Source organism: Pelophylax lessonae (assembly GCF_965119305.1).
Source record: "Pelophylax lessonae genome assembly, chromosome: 2".
Taxonomy (NCBI): domain Eukaryota; kingdom Metazoa; phylum Chordata; class Amphibia; order Anura; family Ranidae; genus Pelophylax; species Pelophylax lessonae.
In genome coordinates this window covers 3,350,961-3,373,907 of record NC_138769.1, presented here as the reverse complement: position 1 = coordinate 3,373,907, position 22,947 = coordinate 3,350,961, and the positions used below count along the sequence as shown (strand labels likewise).

Below are 22,947 nucleotides of genomic sequence, written 5' to 3'. Positions count from 1 at the left end.
AATTCAGCACATGCGCCAGGCAAGGGATGTGCGTCAAACCGGCTAGGCCCAGAGCTGCTATGAGATTTCGCCCGTTATCGCACACCACCAGGCCGGGCTTGAGGCTCGCTGGCAGCAACCACTCATTTGTTCCATGCTCCTCCACAACTCCTACACGGTGTGTGGTTTGTCCCCCAAACAGGCAAGTTGTAAAACTGCCTGCTGTCATTTACCCCTGGCCGTGCTGAAGTTGGTGGTGAAGGTGTTACGCTGTCCGGATGAGGAGGCGGTAGAGGATGAGGAAGCGGAGTAGGAGGAGTTAGGAACAGGAGGCAAACTGAAGCGCCCTGTAATCCTCGGTGGTGGAAGGACATGCGCCAAATTGCTATCCGCCTCAGGCCCATCCGCCACTACATTTACCCAGTGTGCCGTTAGGGAGATATAACGCCCCTGACCGTGCTTACTGGTCCACGTATCGGTAGTTAGGTGGACCTTGCTACAGATGGCGTTGCGCAGTGCACACCTGATTTTTTCCCCCACTTGGTTGTGCAGGGAAGGGATGGCTTGCCTGGAAAAGTAGTGGCGGCTGGGCACGACGTACTGTGGGACAGCCACCGACATAAGGTTTTTTAAACTGTGCGTCTCCACCAGACGGAATGACAGCATTTCAAAGGCCAATAATTTTGAAATGCTGGCATTCGGGGCCAGGGATCACGGGTGGGTAGGGGGGTACTTCCTCTTCCTCTCAAGTGTTTGGGAGATGGAAAGCTGAACGCTTCCACGGGACATTGTGGAGATGGTTGGTGACCCAGGTGGTGGTGTTGCTGACAGATCCTCTGTTTGCGGGATGGCAGGTGCCGGTATCACTATAGATGTGGCTGGAGCAGCCGAGACTGCAGCAAAAGAGGAAGCAGGATGAGCCAGAGACGTTTCTTGGTTTTGAAGGTGTCTACTCCACTGCAGCTCGTGCTTTGCACTTAGATGCCTGATCATGCAGGTTGTGCTCAGGTTGAGAAGGTTTATGCCTCGCTTCAGGCTCTGATTGGACAGGGTGCAAACCACTCGTGTCCTGTCATCAGCACATTTTCTGAAGAACTTCCATGCTAGAGAACTCCTTTGAGCTGACTTTGGTGCACTCGTTCCCTTGCTGCGTTGGGCAGTAGCAGGCGTAGTGTCTAGGGCACGGCCGCTCTGCTTCTGCACCCTGCTCCCTCTTCTGCTGTGCTGGTGGCTCTGTGCGACCACCGCCTCTTCCTCCAAACTACTCAGGTCACCTGCATGACCTTCATTCCATGTGGGGTCGAGGACCTCATCGTCCTCCACATCATCTTCCACCCAGTCTTCACCCCTGCCCTCCTTGTCGGTCTCCACAGTTGGCACCTGCGTTTCGTCATCATCGGAGACGTGCTGCGATGGTCCTTGCATGTACTCATCTTGAGAAATAAGTGGTTGGGCATCGCTGCACTCAATCTCTTCCACTTCTGGGGCAGGGCTAGGTGGATGGCCCTGGGAAACCCTGCTGACAGAGTCCTCAAAAAGAATAAGAGACTGCTGTATGGTTTGGGGCTCAGACTGCTTGCCTGATTTGCAAGGGGGTGAGGTGAAAGACGGTTGGACATCGGCTGCAGGTGCCAACTCTGACCTTTCTGCAGTAGACTGGGTGGGAGACAATGTGAAGGAACTGGAGGCACTGTCAGCAGCAAACCAATCTACTATCGCCTCCACTTGTTCTGGCCTCATCACTTCTAGAGGCGTATGATGCCCTACCAAATACTGATGCAGGTTCTGTCGCCTACTCACACTTGAGGAAGGTGTTTCACTTGTGCGTGTAGCTGGCACAGATCGACCACGTCCTCTCCTTGCAACAGGAGCTCTACCAGCAGCACCACGACCCAGGCCACGGCCCTTATTTGACGGTCTCCTCATATTTCTGTAATTTAAGATCTTGCCCTAGAAAGATGTTTATTGAATAGCGGAACAAAACAACAACAGTATCGCACGGGTGTATCTCACAGTCAAATATGCAAACTATGCCGCAATTTAATGTTTTTTACACCAAAAGGGTGTATATTGAATAGCGGAATAGGATAAAAAACTGTGTATCTCACACGTACAAACACAGACTAGGCCCGATTAAATTTTTTTTCTACCCTAAAGGGAGGATGAGGAAGAGGAGTAGGAGGAGTTGGGAACAGGAGGCAAACTGAAGCGCCCTGCAATCCTTGGCGGGGGAAGGAGATGCGCCAAACAAATTTAAAAGGTGTATCTCACACGTACCGATACAGACTATGCCGTAATTAAATTTTTTACACTCCAAAAGGGTGTATATTGAAAAGCGGAATAGGAAAAATTTTATAATACGGTGTATCTCACACGTACAAACACAGACTAGGCCCCGCCGATTACAATTTTTTGTACCCTAAAGGCAGGATGAGGAAGAGGAGTAGGAGGAGCAGGCAGGAGGCAGACTGAAGCACCCTCAAAACCTCGGCAGTATGAGATGCGCCCCAAAAATTGGAAAGGTGTATCTCACATGTACCGACACAGACTATCCCGCAATTTAATTGATCCCCAAAGGTTTTTATTGAATAGCGGAATAGGAAATATGATCAAAAAAAGTGTATGTATCTCACACGTACACAACCACACTAGGCCCCAATTACTATTGTTTGTACCCCTAAAAGGATGGATGAGGAGTATGAGTATGGAACAGGCAGCACCCTCAAATCTTCAGAAGTATGAGATTGTGTTCACTGTACCCCACAAAGATTGTGTTCACTGCACCCCAAAAGGATTTTGTTCACTGCACCCCAAAAAGATTGTGTTCACTGCACCCCACAAAGATTGTGTTCACTGCACCCCAAAAGGATTTTGTTCACTGCACCCCAAAAAGATTGTGTTCACTGCACCCCACAAAGATTGTGTTCACTGCACCCCAAAAGGATTTTGTTCACTGCACCCCAAAAAGATTGTGTTCACTGCACCCCACAAAGATTTTGTTCACTGCACCCCACAAAGATTGTGTTCACTGCACCCCAAAAAGATTGTGTTCACTGCACCCCACAAAGATTGTGTTCACTGCACCCCACAAAGATTGTGTTCACTGCACCCCAAAAGGATTGTGTTCACTGCACCCCAAAAAGATTGTGTTCACTGCACCCCACAAAGATTGTGTTCAGTGTACCCCACAAAGATTGTGTTCACTGCACCCAAAAAAGATTGTGTTCACTGCACCCCACAAAGATTGTGTTCACTGCACCCCACAATGATTGTGTTCACTACACCCCAAAATGATTTTGTTCACTGCACCCCACAAAGATTGTGTTCACTGCACCCAAAAAAGATTGTGTTCACTGCACCCCACAAAGATTGTGTTCACTGCACCCCACAATGATTGTGTTCACTGCACCCCAAAATGATTTTGTTCACTGCACCCCACAAAGATTGTGTTCACTGTACCCCACAAAGATTGTGTTCACTGTACCCCACAAAGATTTTGTTCACTGCACCCCAAAAAGATTGTGTTCTCTGCACCCCAAAAGGATTTTGTTCACTGCATCCCACAAAGATTGTGTTCACTGCACCCCAAAAGGATTTTGTTCACTGCACCCCACAAATATTGTGTTCACTGTACCCCACAAAGATTGTGTTCACTGCACCCCACAAAGATTGTGTTCACTGCACCCCACAAAGATTGTGTTCACTACACCCCGAAAGGATTTTGTTCACTGCACCCCACAAAGATTGTGTTCACTGCACCCCAAAAAGATTGTGTTCACTGCACCCCAAAAAGATTGTGTTCACTGCACCCCACAAAGATTGGGTTCACTGCACCCCAAAAAGATTTTGTTTACTGCACCCCAAAAAGATTGTGTTCACTGCACCCCACAAAGATTGTGTTCACTGTACCCCACAAAGATTGTGTTCACAGCACCCCACAAAGATTGTGTTCACTGCACCCCACAAAGATTGTGTTCACTGCACCCCAAAAGGATTTTGTTCACTGCACCCCAAAAAGATTGTGTTCACTGCACCCCACAAAGATTTTGTTCACTGCACCCCACAAAGATTGTGTTCACTGCACCCCACAAAGATTGTGTTCACTGCACCCCAAAAGGATTGTGTTCACTGCACCCCAAAAAGATTGTGTTCACTGCACCCCACAAAGATTGTGTTCAGTGTACCCCACAAAGATTGTGTTCACTGCACCCAAAAAAGATTGTGTTCACTGCACCCCACAAAGATTGTGTTCACTGCACCCCACAATGATTGTGTTCACTACACCCCAAAATGATTTTGTTCACTGCACCCCACAAAGATTGTGTTCACTGCACCCAAAAAAGATTGTGTTCACTGCACCCCACAAAGATTGTGTTCACTGCACCCCACAAAGATTGTGTTCACTGTACCCCACAAAGATTTTGTTCACTGCACCCCAAAAAGATTGTGTTCTCTGCACCCCAAAAGGATTTTGTTCACTGCATCCCACAAAGATTGTGTTCACTGCACCCCAAAAGGATTTTGTTCACTGCACCCCACAAATATTGTGTTCACTGTACCCCACAAAGATTGTGTTCACTGCACCCCACAAAGATTGTGTTCACTGCACCCCACAAAGATTGTGTTCACTACACCCCGAAAGGATTTTGTTCACTGCACCCCACAAAGATTGTGTTCACTGCACCCCAAAAAGATTGTGTTCACTGCACCCCAAAAAGATTGTGTTCACTGCACCCCACAAAGATTGGGTTCACTGCACCCCAAAAAGATTTTGTTTACTGCACCCCAAAAAGATTGTGTTCACTGCACCCCACAAAGATTGTGTTCACTGCACCCCACAAAGATTGTGTTCACAGCACCCCACAAAGATTGTGTTCACTGCACCCCACAAAGATTGTGTTCACTGCACCCCAAAAGGATTGTGTTCACTGCACCCCACAAGGATTGTGTTCACTGCACCCCACAAAGATTGTGTTCACTGCACCCCAAAAGGATTTCGTTCACTGCACCCCAAAAAGATTGTTTTCACTGCACCCCAAAAAGATTGTGTTCACTGCACCAAGATTGTGTTCACTGCACCCCAAAAAGATTGTGTTCACTGCAGCCCACACACAGCAAAATGGATGTGGATCACTGACACCTGCCTATCTCCTATCCCACACCACACAGCAATATCGATTGTAGTTTGTAGAACACACTTTCCCTAAAATTCAGCAGACTCTATCCCTAACAGGATTGATAAGAGATCGTAGATCAGGACTAAGTGCAGACCCCACCCCACACAGCAATATCGATTGTAGTTTGTAGAACACAATTTCCCTAAAAATCAGCAGCAGCCTCTCCCTAAAATGCCTACAACTCGCCCTGCCTAAAACACTCCGACCTGTCCCTCAATTCTATCCGGACACAAATGGTTTTTTTCCTGCCTGTCTTTCCCTAATCAGCAGCCAGCACGTTGATGTGTGCTCTCTCCCTGATCTAAGCAGCAGAATGACGGCGCTGCCTCGAACTTATAAAGACTTGGTCACATGCTTCAGACGGCCAATCACAGCTATTGATACATTTGTAGGCATGGCTGGGATGGCTTAAGGCACACCAGTTAAACGCTTGTTAATTGGCTGTTGAAAGCCCGCCATGAAAAGCGCGCCAAAGCATGCAAAACCCGGAAATAAAACGACCGAACACAGATTTTTACCCGAATATACAGTAAAGTGTCCGTGTCCGTGTTCGGGTAACAAAAATCCAATTATTCGGTACGAACACGAATAATACAGTCCGTGTTCGCTCAACACTAGTTGTAAACGGAACATGAGATCCGGGGGAAATGTGAAGGGGCATGGCCTCAGTCTTAGAAGCATTTACCTTGTACCCAGAAATGGCACTAAAAGAGTCCAAGAGAGCATGTAGCGAGGGCAAAGAGACTAGCGGATTAGTCAGAGTCAACAATATGTCGTCTGCAAATAAGGAAAGCCTATACTCTCTATGTCCATGGTGACCCCAGCAATATCAGGGTGGGAGCGGATAGCCTCAGCCAATGGCTCCAGACACAATATGAACAGCAGGGGGGATAGAGGACAACCCTGCCGAGTACCGTTGGACATGGGGAACACAGGTGACATAAAGGCAGACGACATACGGACCTGAGCCGTGGCAGGAGAATAGAGGGCTTCTAAGGTGCTATAGAAGGCACCTTTTAAACCAAACTTCTGAAGTGTGGAGAAAAGGTAGGGCCAACTTAGCCTATTAAAAGCTTTCTGGGCATCCAAGCTGAGAACAAGAGCTGGGCGTGGGAACCTATTCAAAAGAGAGATCAAATCTACCGTTCGCCTGGTATTATCACCTGCATGACGAGAACAAATCCCACCTGATCCCTATCTATCAATTTGGACAGAACACCTGCCAGTCGATTGGCTAAATTCTTAGTAAATATTTTGTAGTCGGAATTAGGAAGAGCAATTGGTCTGTAGTTATCTGGGATTGAGGTGTCCTTACTCCCCGTTTTGGGATAACAGAAATATAGGAGTGGAGGAAATGAGAATGGGGTGTCTTTCCCTCCAACAAAGAAGCATAAAGACCTAAAAGGCACGGGGCCAAAATCGGTAGGAAGGTTTCGTAATAAATGTATGGGAGGCCGTCTGGACCTGGGGCCTTCCGAGAGGGTAGATCTTTGATCGTGGCAGCCAACTCCTACATGGAGATGTCGGCGTTCAGCTTATCAAGATCAGCTCTAGAAAGACTGGGGATGTCTAAGTCCTGAAAGAAACTCTCAAACTTATCAGCAGAGAAATTAAAGCGATTTTCAGGAGTCAGACAGTTATACAGGTAGCTATAAAATTTGCCAAATACGTCAGCCATGGTGTAAGGGCAGTGAGTGGAGCTACCATCAGGCTGCATCAGGAGATCCGGAACCGATTGGAGCGGTTTAGGTTTAAGCCTATTAACTAACATTCTGTGAGGTTTATTGGAATACTCATAAAATCTTTGCCGAGCCCACATCAAGGACTTAACCATCTTGGACATGTCCAGAGCCTTGATGCAATCTCGAAGATTGAGCACCTGGCGGAGATTGGCAATTGACGGGGAAGCTTCCAGTCGCCCCTCAGCAACCCGAAGGTCGGCCTGGAGCGATCTATGCATACTCTCAGCATCTTTCTTCAAGCAGGAGCCCTCAGCGACACATATGCCCCTGAAGAAGGCTTTGTGAGCCTCCCACATAGTAGATACCTCAGACACAGAACCCTCATTAAGTGCAAAGTATTCCTGCAGGCCCTCCTCCAACCGATTCCGAACCATCGGAATCTGAAGGAGTCTATCATTCAAGCTCCAGTGACAAGCCTTAGGAGGGGCCCCCGCCAAGGAGACATCAAAAACAATGGGAGCATGGTCAGACCAGGAGATAGGGAGGATCTCCGACTGAACCACGCAGGAAATGAGCGGTTGTATATTAAAAAAGAATAGCGTGCAAATGCAAAAGAAATAACTACCAAATCTGAAGACAATCCATAAATAAAAATGGGGGTTTGGTCCCACCATATGGCCATATCGTGCTCAAGCCCACTACTGCGTCAAAGTACCCCATTATCAGTGGGTCCTACACTATCCATGAAAAAGAGATGAATCCAGCCTTTCTAACCCTTGGAGATAATACTCCTTGCTGGGAAGGATGTGCAAATGCACTACAGGGGACTCCTCCTATATCCACTTGATGGTGGACACTGATTGAGTACAGGTGTGTGTGGGGGGGTGGAGAGGGTTGCTCAACCTCGATAGTCTGGTCAGACCGAATAGGCCATATGGTGGGACCAAACCCCCATTTTTATTTATGGATTGTCTTCAGATTTGGTAGTTATTTCTTTTGCATTTGCGCGCTATTCTTTTTTAATATACATGTGTTTTGGTTCATAGCTGCAGCAGCTTTAGAAATACATGGGTATGCTCCCCCAAATTTTTTGCCTGTTTATTATGTATTCGGTCTGACCAGACTATCGAGGTTGAGCAACCCTCCCCACCCCCCCACACACACCTGTACTCAATCAGTGTCCACCATCAAGTGGATATAGGAGGAGTCCCCTGTAGTGCATTTGCACATCCTTCCCAGCAAGGAGTATTATCTCCAAGGGTTAGAAAGGCTGGATTCATCTCTTTTTCATGGATAGTGTAGGACCCACTGATAATGGGGTACTTTGACGCAGTAGTGGGCTTGAGCACGATATGGCCATATGGTGGGACCAAACCCCCATTTTTATTGATGGATTGTCTTCAGATTTGGTAGTTATTTCTTTTGCATTTGCGCGCTATTCTTTTTTAATATACATGTCTTTTGGTTCATAGCTGCAGCAGCTTTAGAAATACATGGGTATGCTCCCCCAAATTTTTTGCCTGTTTATTAGGAAATGAGCGGTGCCGAGAAGAAAAAGTGGTCCAATCTCGAGTGCATCTTATGAGCAGCTGAATAAAAAGAAAATTGCCTGTGTGTAGGGTGTTTAATGCGCCATGAATCAAAAAGCTTAAATGTACGTATACACCTGCGAAAAGATTTAGCCTGACTCAGCTGCCTGCAGGAGGGAGTATCTCGATGCAAGGATTGTCTATCCCTATAAGGTGACAAAATAAGGTTGAAATCACCCCCCACCACCATGAAGGGCTGGGAAAAATGGGAAGTGGTCGATAGGGTCTTATCCAAGAACGCCAATTGACCATCATTGGGAGCATAGAGATTAATCAGGGTAAAGGATGTAGATAGATAATCACAGACCAAAGCTATGTATCTCCCATGAGGGTCCAGGAACGAATCAAGGACCCTAATGGAGCAGGACTTCCGAATCAGGACGCCAACCCCCGCTTTACCGGTCTTCTCCGAAGCAACATATGCTGTGGGGAAATATCGTGCTGCAAACTTAAACGATCCGCCAGGACGGAAGTGCGTCTCCTGCACTAAAATCATGTCCGCCCCGGAGGACCGAAAAGCCTTGAGCGCTAACCAGCGATTCTGTATCGAATTCAAGCCCTTGACATTGTAAGACATAAACTTTAAAGCCATGGCAATACGTAGGGCAAACGGACATTGTATGCATACACAAGACTACCTCTCACTGTGTCATAGTTTTCAATAAGTACATTAGAGAAAAGCCTCAATGCAGTCTGTACTCTATCTAGAGAGAGAACACAGAGGCACCATTCCACATGGGTGACAAAAAATTGTCGGATCCAGGACAAAAAAGATCCAACATAGCAGGAAAAAAACAAAAAAAAAAAAACAGAAAAATTAAATAGAACAGTCTAGTAGAACAGCTGTGTTCAATCTGAATCTTCAGAAAAAACCCTGTAGGATTGTAGAATCCCAGGGAGCCCAGGGCAAAGCCCACGGGTAGTACGGGCGACACGGGAGCCTCCAGGATACAGTACTCCAACCAGGGTGGGCAACCCGTCAACTCTCCAGCGAAAATAAAAACCAACTAGGCATCAAGAACTGGAAAAACAATTGCCCCATGGGGGGGGGGGGAACTGAACCAGTCCAGCCGGACCGGTCAAAGAAAAGCACTGGCCAGGCAGCCTTTTCCAAGCAGTCCATCCACAGGAGACCGGGGAGGCCAGTAGAGCAAAATACCACGTTGATCCAGCCGGAACATCAGGGTGGAAATCTGGAGGGCCTCTGGCGCTGAGGAGTAGCTTGGCACCGGCGTTGCGGAGTCTTGGCGGGGGTCCAAATACAGCCAGGTGTTGCCGGGAGCGGGCGACCAGAAGGCTGCTGATGAGCAAGGACATCCTCCTCTGGAAGTGGCCGGAGTCCCAAACCTCTAATAAAGGATTCTGCTTCATGCATTTCCCGCATGGCATGCTGAACGCCATCTTTGGTGACCACTAGGCGGAACGGGAAACCCCAGTAATAAGGGGCCCTCCGCTTGTTTAGAGTGATGGGGGAGAGATCATTAAAAATTAGAATTTTCGCCCCTTTATACTCCACCTGAGACTTGTTACGGGTCGCCAGATTGAGAGCCTCCTTACTATCGTAATAATGGAATCGGACAATCACATCCCGTGGTCTCCCTCCAGAAAGTGGTTTAGGGCCCAAAGACCTATGAGCCCTGTCCAGTCTCCAGTCAATGTCCACAATATTGGGGGCCAGATGGTTAAAAAGGCCCAACAGAAAAGATCGTAGGTCCCCCACTGTCTCAGGGATACCCCTGAAACGCAAGTTCTGGCGCCGTTCCCGGTTCTCAAGATCTTCCTGTTGTAATTGCAGCTGAGATACCGAGTGTTTCAAATTAGAATGTTCCTCTTCCAAAACATGCACATAATCCACCAATTCATCAAACTTGTTCTCCAAGGTGTCTGTGCGTTCCCCTATGTGTGCAATCTCCCCCCTCAAGTCAGCCGACAGTTTGCCCACCTCAGCAGCTATGTTGCGTGTAATCTGCACCAAAAAGGCCTGCAGCTTAGGGTCCAGTATATCAGGGGTTAAGACCTGCTGTAAGGCTGGGGGGGTGGTCGGAGCTGAACGAACCGGTACCTGTGTCGGCTGGGGGTCTGCTACATTTTCTGCCTCCAATAGGGGGTCCATCGCGGTGAACGGGTCTGCTTGAGAAATTGAGGCCGGGGATTGTGGCCTAGTAAGGAAGTGATCCATTGCTGCTTGAGACCGGGACTCCTGTGGGGCGGAATATCCCTGCTTTTGCTGCCCAATCTTGCCCATGGGGACGCCAGCAGAGTCAGGAACACTTGCAGCCTACTCCCTGGTGACAGCGTGCGGAAAGAAGCTTGTATGGAGTGGCGGAGAGTCGGCGGTGCCCGGAGCTCACTTAAGACACATCCGCTATGTCCGGAAGCCGCGCATGCGCCCTTACAGTGCATATTTTTAGCACTGATTACTGTAGTAATGTCACTGGTACCCCCAAAAGTGTAAAAAATGTCAGTTAGGGGTCCGATCTGTCCGCCGCAATGTCGAAGTCCCGCAAAAAATGGCAGATCACCGCCATTACTAGTAAAAAAAAACAAAAAAACAATAAAAATTACATAAATCTTTCCTGTAGTTTGTAGACGCGATAACTTTTGCGCAAACCAATCAAAATACGCTTATTGCCTTTTTTTTTTACCAAAAATATGTAGCAGAAAACAAATTGGCCTAAAATGTTAAAAAATTTTGATCTGTAATTTTTTGGGGGGGAATTTTATATATCAATTTTATGTGAAAAATATTGTTTGTTTTTTTTTCAAAATTGTCGCTCTTTTTTTCCAAAAATTAAAAATCGCACAGGTGATCAAATACCACCAAAAGAAAACTCTGTGGGGAAAAAAGTACATAAATTGAATTTGGGTACAGCGTCGCACGACCGCACAATTGTCCGTTAAAATAACGAAGTGCCGAATCGCAAAATATGGCCTGGTCAGGAATGGGGTAAAATCTTCCAGTCTTATAGTGGTTAAAAATACGCTCATTGAGAATTTTTTTGTCAAAGACATGTAGCTAAATACATTTTGGCCTAAATATATGACAAAAATTGAATATATTGGATATTTTTTGACTGTAGAAAATGTCAATTTTTTGCAAAATTTTCGCTCTTTTTTTATTAATATTGCAAAAAATGAAAAGCGCAGAGGTGATCAAATACCACCAAAAGAAAGCTCTGTTTGTGGGAAAAAAAGGACGTCAATTTAGTTTGGGTGCAGCGTTGCATGACCGCGGAATTGTCAGTTAAAGTCACGCAGTGCCAAGTTGAAAAAAGTGGCCTGAACGTTAAGTAGGAAAATCCTCCGGTCTTAAAGTGGTTAAACACCATTTACATATGTGGGCGTGACTTACGTATGCGTTTGTTTTTGTGCGACCACAGAGGAATGGGGAGCTTTCATTTTTTTTTTTGTTTTTATTTTTTATTTTGGCACTGTCCCTTTTATTTATTTATTTATTTATTTATTTATTTATTTATTGATCACTTTTATTCTTATTATAAGGAAAGTAAACCTCTCTAGTAACAGAAATAACCATGACAGCTCCTCTTTATGGAGAGATGTGGAGTCAACGAGACCCTCAATCTATTTTCTACCTTTAAAAGAAAAAGAAAAAACAATATTTTGGCACTTTGACTTTAAAAAAAAAAAGTCTTTATTCCCGAGAACCGGAAGTGACATCAGAGGTCTCTCCAGTCCTCCAAGGTCATAAAGCCGAGTGGCGGCCATCTTACCCTCATTGACTTCCTGCCTATCCATCACCCTGATAAGCACCGGGGGGGACTTCTCCCGCCACCTCTAAATGTGATCCTGCGGGGAATCTGTTGCTGGGATCACTTTTATTAGACGCAGAATCGCACACAGAAAAAAATGATGCGGAATGATGGCAGCTAGCTCCTCCCATAACGCCGTTATTAAATGTCAAAGTAATGAGGTATATACCGTATACTGTGGGCGGTCAGCAAGTGGTTTAGACTGAAACATGTTGGCATTCAAAGATAGTTGGTGGAAAATTAAAGAGTTGATTGCTTAGTTCTCCAATCCCAGCGACAATCGCTCTCAGTCTGCTGCCACTTAGATTGTGTCCCGCAAGCTGGAAAATCTTTGTGCCGGGTGAGGCTGAGAGCGGCGTTGTTGGGTATCAGTGACAGCGCGGTGTGAGGAGGACCTGTCATTTGTCACAAGTTGGTGAAGGTGACAGAGGTCTGACCCACGTTTGTCACATGGACATCTTGGAGAGGGTTGGATTTTTTATTCATTAGTCTCATGGGATTCCAGATGGTTCTCCATCAATGTGTGTTATATGAGGGCTGAGGGGAGCGTACACTGTGACCTGACTGGGATCTGTATTCTGTCTGTGCAGGAATTGATGTTCAGGAGGAAATATTCACCCGGCCGGGATCTGACCTTCTCCTCCCCATCAGACGCCATCTCACCCTCCGCCATACAGATACAGAGAGATGTGACTGGATTTCCTGGGAGTATCAGATATATCCTCCATACTGGGAAGAAATAGCTGAACACTGGAAATGTGATCTGTATGATCTCAGATATTTCCCCAATACAAGGATATCGGAGGATGGAAGTCTGATCATATCCAATGTGACTCTGTACAATGACGGGAGATACAGTGTGATTATATACAACTCTACAGGATACATTATACAGAGAAATGATTACAGCATCCATGTAGAAGGTAAGTCCCATCCAATCCCCACCTCCAGTCCTAGCAGTGTCCTCCCCGCTCCGTGTCTTTATATCCATACATTATATAGTAGAAGATCTGGGAGAGACATATGTAGAATGTCCTCTGCTTACTGCCCCACCCCCACCAATCCCTGTGGGTTCACATCTGCAGTGCTCAGCCCTCCTGAAGTTGCTGTGACCTGAACTGTGCAGACATACTACAGGAGATGGTCAGAGACTGCAGACAAACTACAGGAGATGGTCAGAGACTGCAGACATACTACAGGAGACGGTCAGAGACTGCAGATATGGTACAGGAGATGGTCAGAGACTGCAGACATGGTACAGGAGATGGTCAGAGACTGCAGACATATTACAGGAGACGGTCAGAGACTGCAGACATAGTACAGGAGATGGTCAGAGACTGCAGATATAGTACAGGAGAGGGTCAGTGAGAGAAGAGGGGGAGGTGTTTTGTAGTTCGGTATGTATATTGTCTGACCTGCACACTGCCTGTACAGGAGATAGTACATAGTACATAGTACAGGAGATAGTCAGAGACTGCAGACACAGTACAGGGGACGGTCAGAGACTGCAGACATAGTACAAGAGATGGTCAGAGACTGCAGACACAGTACAGGGGACAGTCAGAGACTGCAGACATTGTACAGGAGATGGCCAGAGACTGCAGATATACTACAGGAGATGATAAGAGACTGCAGACATAGTACAGGAGATGGTCAGAGACTGCAGACATAGTGCAGGAGAAGGTCAGAGACTGCAGACATATTACAGGAGACGGTCAGAGACTGCAGACATAGTACAGGAGATGGTCAGAGACTGTAGACATAGTACAGGAGAGGGTCAGTGAGAGAAGAGGGGGAGGTGTTTTGTAGTTCGGTATGTATATTGTCTGATCTGCACACTGCCTGAACACAGATTTCTGGAAGACTCTGCAGCCGGCCAGCATTACATGTGACATTGCTTCTGATGATCTTCAGTTGTCTCCATTCAGCTCTGTGCGGCATGCGTTTTTGTGCTGTAGTTGTGGTCGTACCATCTTGTATCTCCCGGGTTCAGGTACTGTGTGTTTCTCCCTCCCGACACTCCCATTCCGCCTCGCTCCAGTCTCCTGCATCTGTTTACAGTCATATCAGGCAGGCTGGAGGGGGGAGGGGCACACTGCCTGCTGACTGGCTGAGGATGGGCGGGAGGAGTCACAAGTCCTCCCATATTCTCCAATAAGCAGCGCTATTGGCTGCGGGTCTCTGAGTTTCTGAATGGTCAGTCCACTGGTGGGAAGGAATAATGAGGGGAGGCCCACTGTGACCCACCCTGCACACATGGATGATCTCCTAGTTGACAGTTGTAGCACGAAACCCATGGAGGCTGCTTGGTGATAGCACCTCCTCTGCACTCCCTGGACTACAGGTTCAGACATATTAGATTAGAAATACTCTGACACTTATATACCAGTGTAACTGTTTACTGGATTACATTGAATGCATTGGATACAGAATCAACCCAACAATATACAATCAGGAATTAGAGTTTGATCCCCCAACTCCCAATAATGGATATGAGACTTGAGACACAAACTCCAACTTAGATCAGATACTTATCAATAGATATTGTATTATATATTTGTAATAAGTCAGAGTGACTATGATGCAATAATGTATCATTCACTATTAAGCAACTAGAGCTAAATATACTCAGCAATAACTGTTATGTTCTCTCTATCAAAAAGACTCAATCTACATAACTGGCATAAACACTCTGAAGTCTGGGGGCCCCCTTTAAGGATTAATCAATGGAGTCACTACCCTAGCAAGGCCTTGCGGTTCTTCGCCGGCAATTGGGGCTCTAATCACTTAATTAAAGCGGAGTTCCGGCCACAAAATGCACTTTGGGCCATCCGCTTGCTGAGTGTCACCTGTAAAAGAAATGGATAATCGCAATTCTTTTTTTTTGTGTTTACTTACCTTGTTATTGAAGAAAATATACTCCCCTTCCTTCTACTTCCTCCCTCTGAGGCCGCGGCTCGAGCCGTCACTTCCTGCTTGCATTGATTACTGGGAGCTGAACATCATCGCTCCCAGGAGTCAATGCGCCTGCACCGGCCCCGCTCGTCACTTCCGGTGCAAGCCCGTCATTCCCTGCTAAATGGTTTCTGGGCATGTGCAGGAATGACGCGCCTGTACCGGAAGTGACGAGTGGGGCCGATGCAGGGCATTCTGGGACGAAGAGGACACGGAAGAGGATGCCGAAGAGGATTGCACTGGCTTCAGCTGCCCACACCTGAGATGACAGCGCTGGAGAAGACATTTTCAAGGTAAATATTTCTTCTAAAAGGTAAGTGTGACCTGGGACAGTTCAGAGGCTATCTATTGTGGAATGTACTAGCCCTGACTGTCCCAGGGGTATTTTTAATGAAAAAAACATTTTCGTGGCCAGAAATCCGCTTTAAGTGATATTTGTAATCCACAAAAAGGGGTGTAGATAATATCCAGATCCTAATGTAAGTGTATGCTGTGTGCAGTTATAGATACACTTGCGATTTTTCCACAGATCACCCGGCACTTTACTGTAGCAGCAGTGTCCAGCATTGTTCGTCACAGCCTATCACAGGGCTCTCCCCCTTTGGTGCTGAGTCACAGACAACTTCAGCACTCAGTGTGTAGGCCTCTCTCTCTCTCTCTCTCTGCACCGCTCTCTGTCCTTTCAATCCCCCGCACTGGACCGGTCACCTTACCGTGACTTCCGCTGTCCTTCTCTTCGCAAGCTAGGCCTCATCCTCCGGCCTCTCTCTCAGTCAGTCTGTTCAGCTGCTCTCCTCCGTACACCCGCACTCCACGAGTTCCCCGAAGCAAGAGAGCGCTCATCTGACCCCGCCCCCAATTTATATCTCCTCCCATGATCCTCCGCGGATCCCTCAAAGCTCCCTGGGAGTGTGGTCCAGTCAATCCATCAATTCATGGCCTACGCCTTCTTTGTCTTCCTCCCATGTCCTCCTCCGGCCCCCGTGACATCCTCCTCTTCCAGCCCTCGTGTCCTCCTCCAGCCCCCGTTTCCTCCTCCTCCTCTTCCAGCCCCCGTTTCCTCCTCCTCTTCCAGCCCTCGTGTCCTCCTCCAGCCCCCGTTTCCTCCTCCTCCTCTTCCAGCCCCCGTTTCCTCCTCCTCCTCCAGCCCCTTGTCCCCCTTATCCCCCATGTCCTCTTCCTTCTCCGCCCCTCATGTCCTCCTCCTCCAGCCCCCATGTCCTTCTGCTCCTCTGACCGCAGTGTCCTCCTCCTCCCACCCCTCCGTCTCCCTCTCTGTGCTCCTCTTCCTCTGGCCCCCCTCTGTGTCCTCCTCTTCCTCTGGCCCCCCAAGTCCTCCTCTGGCCCCCGTGTCCTCCTCTGGCCACAGTGTAATCCTCCTCCATCCCCTGTGTCCTCCTCCTCCTCTGGTCGCCGTGTCCTCCTTCTCCCACCCCCCTCCATGTCCTCTTCCTCTGGCCACCGTGTCCTCCTCCTCCATCCCCTGTGTCCTTCTCCTCCTCTGACCGCCAAGTCCTCCTCCATCCGCCCCCCTCTGTGTCCTCCTCCTCTAGCCCCCATGTCCTCCTCCTGCCCTCCTCCGTGTCCTCCTCTTCCTCCAACCCCTCTCCATGTCCTCCTTCTATGGCCTCCGTGTCCTCCTTCTCAGTGGCGGCTGGTGCTCAAAATTTTTTGGGGGGCGCAAAAAGAAAAATGTAATAGGCATTGCTTCGCGGCAAAAAATGCGGTAAAAATTGCGTGACTTTGAGGTCACACAAGTGTGAAAGGGGTCTTCAGTAATCAAGGAACAGTGCCTTGAAAAAGTATTTATAGTTACCCCTTGAAATTATCCACATTTTGTCATGTTATTTACCACCAAAAACGTAAATGTATTTTATGTGATAGACCGGCACAAAATTGTGAAGTGGAAGGAAAATGGAAGAAAAATGACAATGCCGATCTCTAGAGGGGGTCAGTGATTAGAGGGGTAAGTGATTAGAGGGGTAAGTGATGGGGATAATCTGCCGAACATATAAATAGATAGAAGAGAACTATATTGTGCCTATCTATTTATATGTTCAGCAGATTATCCCCATCACTTACCCCTCTACAGATCTGCAGAACATTGCTCTGCCCCATCTAGATTTATGGTCTGCAGAATATCTAATCACACAGACCCTTCTACAGATAGAAGAGAACTATATTGTGCTATCTGTAGAAGGGTCTGTGTGATTAAATAATCTGCAGACCATAAATCTAGATGGGACAGAGCAATGTTCTGCAGATCTGTAGAGGTGATATTCTGCTAAAAAATATAAATGGAAGAATTATATTTGCAGATCTCTAGAGGAGTAATTTGACGGGTAATCTGCAGAACAGAGATATAGATTGGTCTGAGCAATGTTCTGCAGATTTAAAAAATAGGTCAGTTATGGTATAGGCTGCAGAACGTATATTTAGGTGGGACAGAGCAATGCTAATGCAGACAGAGAGAGACAGACCCAGAGAGAGACAGACCCAGAGGGAGACAGACCCAGAGGGAGACAGACCCAGAGGGAGACAGACCCAGAGGGAGACAGACCCAGAGGGAGACAGACACAGAGGGAGACAGACCCAGAGGGAGACAGACACAGAGGGAGACAGAGAGAGACAGACACAGAAAGAGAAATAGGAAACCTGGTGTGAGTGACATATTTCACTATGCTCAGGGAACATCACATAAACCCTATACTGTACAATAGTCACATAAACCCTATACTGTACAATAGTCACATAAACCCTATACTGTACAATAGTCACATAAACCCTATACTGTACAATCGTCACATAAACTCTATACTGTATGTGAAGGTTTGCACCGTCACTGACAGTGAAAAAACTATGTGACAGATAAATTGATGGTTTGGACTGCTTCAGTTGGTCAGACTTGTAACAGATGCATGTCATCAGCCCAAACACCTGTCTTCCACGCATTGTAAATTATGCTGATTTGCTCACTTATTGTTTACTCTGGGTTCTCAGTAGTTATACTGATATGTGTATTATATCTTGTTTTACCGTTGGTGTCGGCAGTCTGGGCTTCCAGGCTGACTTAAGTACGCTGAGCTAATTATCATGTTAATGATAACCTTGTCTAGATGGGATTAGCCATGAGTCAGCTGTACCTCGTTAGCTATTCATTGTGTGATGTTTTGGGCAAATATTCATGTAGTGACCGACCTACTTCTAAAGTGTATAAAAGTCTGTTTGTTTTAATAAAGGAGTTAGTTGTTGTATGACGGCGGCTGGGATTTGATATCTATGTTCATGACTGGGAGGAAGCCGTATACTGACGAAAGACCACAAGTACAGCGTGGGTCTGAGGTTCCGTTACATTGGTGGCAGCGGTGGGATGCTTCCTGCAGTCTGGGAGATCCAAACCGCCACCGGGATCCAAGGTCCGGGGAGCAGAAGAGGAGAGGTACAGATATCAGCCTCCATGGAAGAGGAATTTGGAAAGAGGTTGCGAGAAATGCGGATACAGCACAGGGGACCAGTTTCAGAGAAGGTCCTGCTAGGATGGCATGATATAATCCGCTGGGAACTCTGGAAAGAAGCGCTAGCTCGTGAGCAGCGACACCGTGGAAAAATCCTCCCCTCCTTCCAGGAAAGGTACTGGTCGCAGTACGAAGTGCGAATGGTGTTTTTGGGGAGACAACCGCATAAGGAATGGAAAGCCGAGTTAAGCAGGCTGGTCCAGGAGGAGATGCGGTTGGATGAGAGCTATAGAGCCCTCCGCTGGTATGTAACCCAAGCGTGCCCATGCACAGCAGACAACAGCCCAACGGAAGGCTTCTGCTACGGCAGCCTGGGGCTGTTATTAGAGAGGCTGTCTGAGGACCCCGACTTTGGGAGCGATTTGGAGTGGCGTTTGGAGGAAATCTTAGAATACAGAGAACAGATGCTGAATGTCTTGGACGTGCAATGGGCACTGGAAGATTTGGAATTTCTAGCCAATCAGGAATGGGAGCTGGAGATCGCCTACAGACAGCTACTAGACTCTGCTCAGTCCCGGGCCTGGGCAACTTTTGCCTGGGAATATGCAGAAGTACCAGCTGACAGTCCAGAAATCCTGACTGAAGAGTCGGCAATGTGGCACAATAATAGTGTGCTTTGCTCACCTGCACCCACGGTTTTGGATGCGGAGGTCTTATGGTGGATTCAGCAAGTGCTGACTCACCTTGACAAATCTTTTTCTGCACAGGACGAGCTTGGATGGAGGAATGCGTCTGTCCCGCCGCTGGATAAAGGTAGGGGAGAAGAGGAAGCCATCTTCGTTCCCCAACCATGGATCACAGATTTAATTAACTTTCTATCAGAGCATGGTATGGAAGATAAATCACCTGCCAAAGTGTTGCCACTGGGCCCAAGTGCCACCCGCCCCTGCCCTGGACTTTCAGCAATTCCCGAGGCTAGGGATTTAATAGACTTTTCTGCTGAGGAGGAAAATCCCAGTGAGCCTGCAGCAGAAGAGCGCGCATCCAGGCATAGCGCTGCTGACCTCTGCCTGCAACAATTGGTGACCCAGGAAGATGTGTGCAAGGCCACTGACTTTTCAGTTTATGTTCCTGCAGAAAAGCTGGCATCAGGGCCTAGTATTACTGAGCTCTGCCCAACACCAACAGCAGCTCAGCCTCCCAGAGAGAAGAGGCAGCTAACCTTTCTGCTACACCACTGACAGGGACACGGTATTTCCGGCCAGCAGCATGTGTGGAGTTACAAGAAACTTCTACAGCAGAAGCATTGACAACTGGACAGAGGGTCCAAGACCTCTGCCCCACACCTGCAGCAGTCCCGGAGGCCCAGGGTAAGAAGGTGGTGGTCACTCCCCAGCAGCAGATCAGGATCCAGGGGGAAAAGAGACAAGAGGTTGCCGGAGCAAATTACGTGGAGGCCCCAGCAGAAGTGCTGGCAACAGAGCAGCGTGTGGCTGGCCTCTGCCCTCAACGTACAAAAGATGGAGTTCCTGTGATAGTGGATGGGACTGCAATAAAAACCTCTATATCCCAGGGATGCTGGGCAGTCGACCCAGGTCCCCAACAGCATGAGGGAGTGAGTCCAGCCACCCTGTCTTCTCTCCAGCAGCTGAAAGGACTCCAGGGAGAAGGGCCAGTCCACGCTTCTTCCCTACAGCGGGTATGTTCTGCGAGAGAGGCAGAGGTAGGCTGGGTGAGTAATGCTCCCTTTGGGACAATTTGCTTGGGGTACTGTGTGGGTATAGACATTGGGGGGCTGGAACTACAGACTACCTTCAAAGTCAACCTGTTTGGGGGTCCCCTCCTCTGCTAGTCTCCTTCCGGAAGCAGAGAGATGTGACGGGAGTCACTATGGTTGGGGGGCCCGTGGAACACAGCTTACCTTAGAGAGGTTGGGAAATACCTCTCTCAACCCCCTAGGCACTTCTTATGTGTAAGTCACCCTGTGTCTTTTAGGGACACAGGGTAACCAAAAAGCCCAGTCTGGCCTGCCCAAACCAGACTTCCACAGACCGTTTGGCTATGAGAGCTCCATGCGCCTTGCCAGGACAAACCTACAAGCTATGTGGAACTTTGTCAAGGAAGCTGCCATGATGGATTGACTCTTTGGGACTTGTTACCCGACGAACTCAGGCACAGACCAGTTGGGGGTCTGGTACCTGGTTCGTCAACCTTTGGGGGGAAGATATGTGACGGTACTCGCTGTCCCTGAGGCTGAAAAAACTATGTGACAGATAAATTGATGGTTTGGACTGCTTCAGTTGGTCAGACTTGTGACAGGTGCATGTCATCAGCTCAAACACCTGTCTTCCACGCATTGTAAATTATGCTGATTTGCTCACCTATTGTTTACTTTGGGTTCTCAGTATTTACACTATGATATGTGTATTATATCTTGTTTTACCTTTGGTGCCGGCAGTCTGGGCTTCCAGGCTGACTTAAGTACACTGAGCTAATTAGCATGTGAATAATAACCTTGTCTAGATGGGATTAGCCATGAGTCAGCTGTACCTCGTTAGCTATTCATTGTGTGATGTTTTGGGTAAATATTCATGTAGTGACCGACCTACTTCTAAACTGTATAAAAGTCTGTTTGTTTTAATAAAGGAGTGAGTTGTTTCCAGTATACAAACCGTAAGCCTAGTTTTGTATGACAGCGGCTGGAATTTGATATCTATGTTCATGACTGCGAGGAAGCCGTATACTGACGGAAGACCACAAGTACAGTGTGGGTCTGAGGTTCCGTTACACTGTACCAGAGGCGGCTCTCTAATTTGGCAAATTAGGCGGTCGCTGAAGGCCTCGCACTCACAGGGGCCTCGCGGCCGCCTAATATGCCGAGTTACAGAGCCGCCTCTGAGGCTGGCAGCAGGGATCTCCCTGCCATCAGTACAGTCCCGACTCTGAGTCCTGGCCAGTCTGTAAGCAGGAGAATCTGCTACGATTCGGGGCTGTGATCAGGAGCAGCTCACCGCGGAATGGGAGCTCACTGACCTCTGCTGATCACAGCCAAATACTGGAGCCGCAGCGCTGACATTTCTCCCTCACAGACCACAGACGGGGGAGGAGAAAGAGCTGCTTCTGCTCCTCCTCACGACCTCTCCAGCTGTGCTTGCCCCGCCCACACTCCCCGACAGTTTTCATCTCAGAAGATGAGGTATGGGCGGGAAGAATTTGCAGACCAGGAACAAGAAGAGGAAAGATGGTGCCTGAATCCTGATCCCTCCATCCATCCCTTCCAGTGAGTACTCTGATGTAAGGGGCACCCTTCCTCCATCTCTTTCCATTCCTTTCTTTCTCCCTCCCCTCCCCTCCTTTCTTTCTTTTCTGTCTGTCCCCCTGTCTGTCCATCTGTCCCCCCTATCTGTCCATCCGTCTGTCCGTCAGTCTGTCCCCGTCTGTCCATCCATCTGTCCCCCTGTCTGTCCATCCATCTGTCCCCCTGTCTGTCCATCCGTCTGTCCCCCTGTCTGTCCGTCAGTCTGTCCCCCTGTCTGTCCGTCAGTCTGTCCCCCTGTCTGTCCGTCAGTCTGTCCCCCTGTCTGTCCGTCAGTCTGTCCCCCTGTCTGTCCGTCCGTCCGTCTGTCCCCCTGTCTGTCCGTCCGTCCGTCTGTCCCCCTGTCTGTCCGTCCGTCCGTCTGTCCCCCTGTCTGTCCGTCCGTCCGTCTGTCCCCGTCTGTCCGTCTGTCTGTCCCCCATCCCCCCATCTGTCCGTCTGTCCATCCATCTGTCCCCCTGTCTGTCCGTCCATCTGTCCCCCTGTCTGTCTGTCCATCTGTCCCCCTGTCTGTCTGTCCATCTGTCCCCCTGTCTGTCTGTCCGTCCGTCCCCCTGTCTGTCTGTCCGTCCGTCCCCCTGTCTGTCTGTCCGTCTGTCGCCCTGTCTGTCTGTCCGTCCGTCCCCCTGTCTGTCTGTCCGTCCGTCCCCCTGTCTGTCTGTCCGTCCGTCCCCCTGTCTGTCTGTCCGTCCGTCCCCCTGTCTGTCTGTCCGTCCGTCCCCCTGTCTGTCTGTCCGTCCGTCCCCCTGTCTGTCCGTCCGTCCGTCCCCCTGTCTGTCCGTCCGTCTGTCCCCCTGTCTGTCCATCTGTCCCCCTGTCTGTCCATCCGTCCATCCGTCAGTCTGTCCCCCCGTCTGTCCCCCCGTCTGTCCCCCCGTCTGTCCCCCCGTCTGTCCCCCCGCCTGTCCCCCCGTCTGTCCGTCCGTCTGTCCCCCTGTCCCCCCGTCCGTCTGTCCCCCTGTCTGTCCGTCTGCCTGTCGCCCTGTCTGTCCGTCCCCCTGTCCGTCTGTCCCCCTGTCTTTCC

At 48.6% G+C, this 22,947-nt stretch overlaps 1 protein-coding gene across 1 annotated transcript in view; it reads left to right on the top strand.

Moving 5' to 3' along the window:
• LOC309547906 (uncharacterized protein) overlaps positions 1-22,947 on the top strand; it is a gene marked incomplete at its 3' end in the record, with an annotated part of 2,014,734 nt that overhangs the window by 1,915,791 nt on the left and 75,996 nt on the right. Inside the window, exon 8 of the mRNA XM_082247906.1 lies at positions 12,788-13,120. Within this exon, the coding sequence (XP_082104032.1) occupies positions 12,788-13,120 (333 nt within the window). The remainder of the gene's footprint in view (positions 1-12,787; positions 13,121-22,947) is intronic.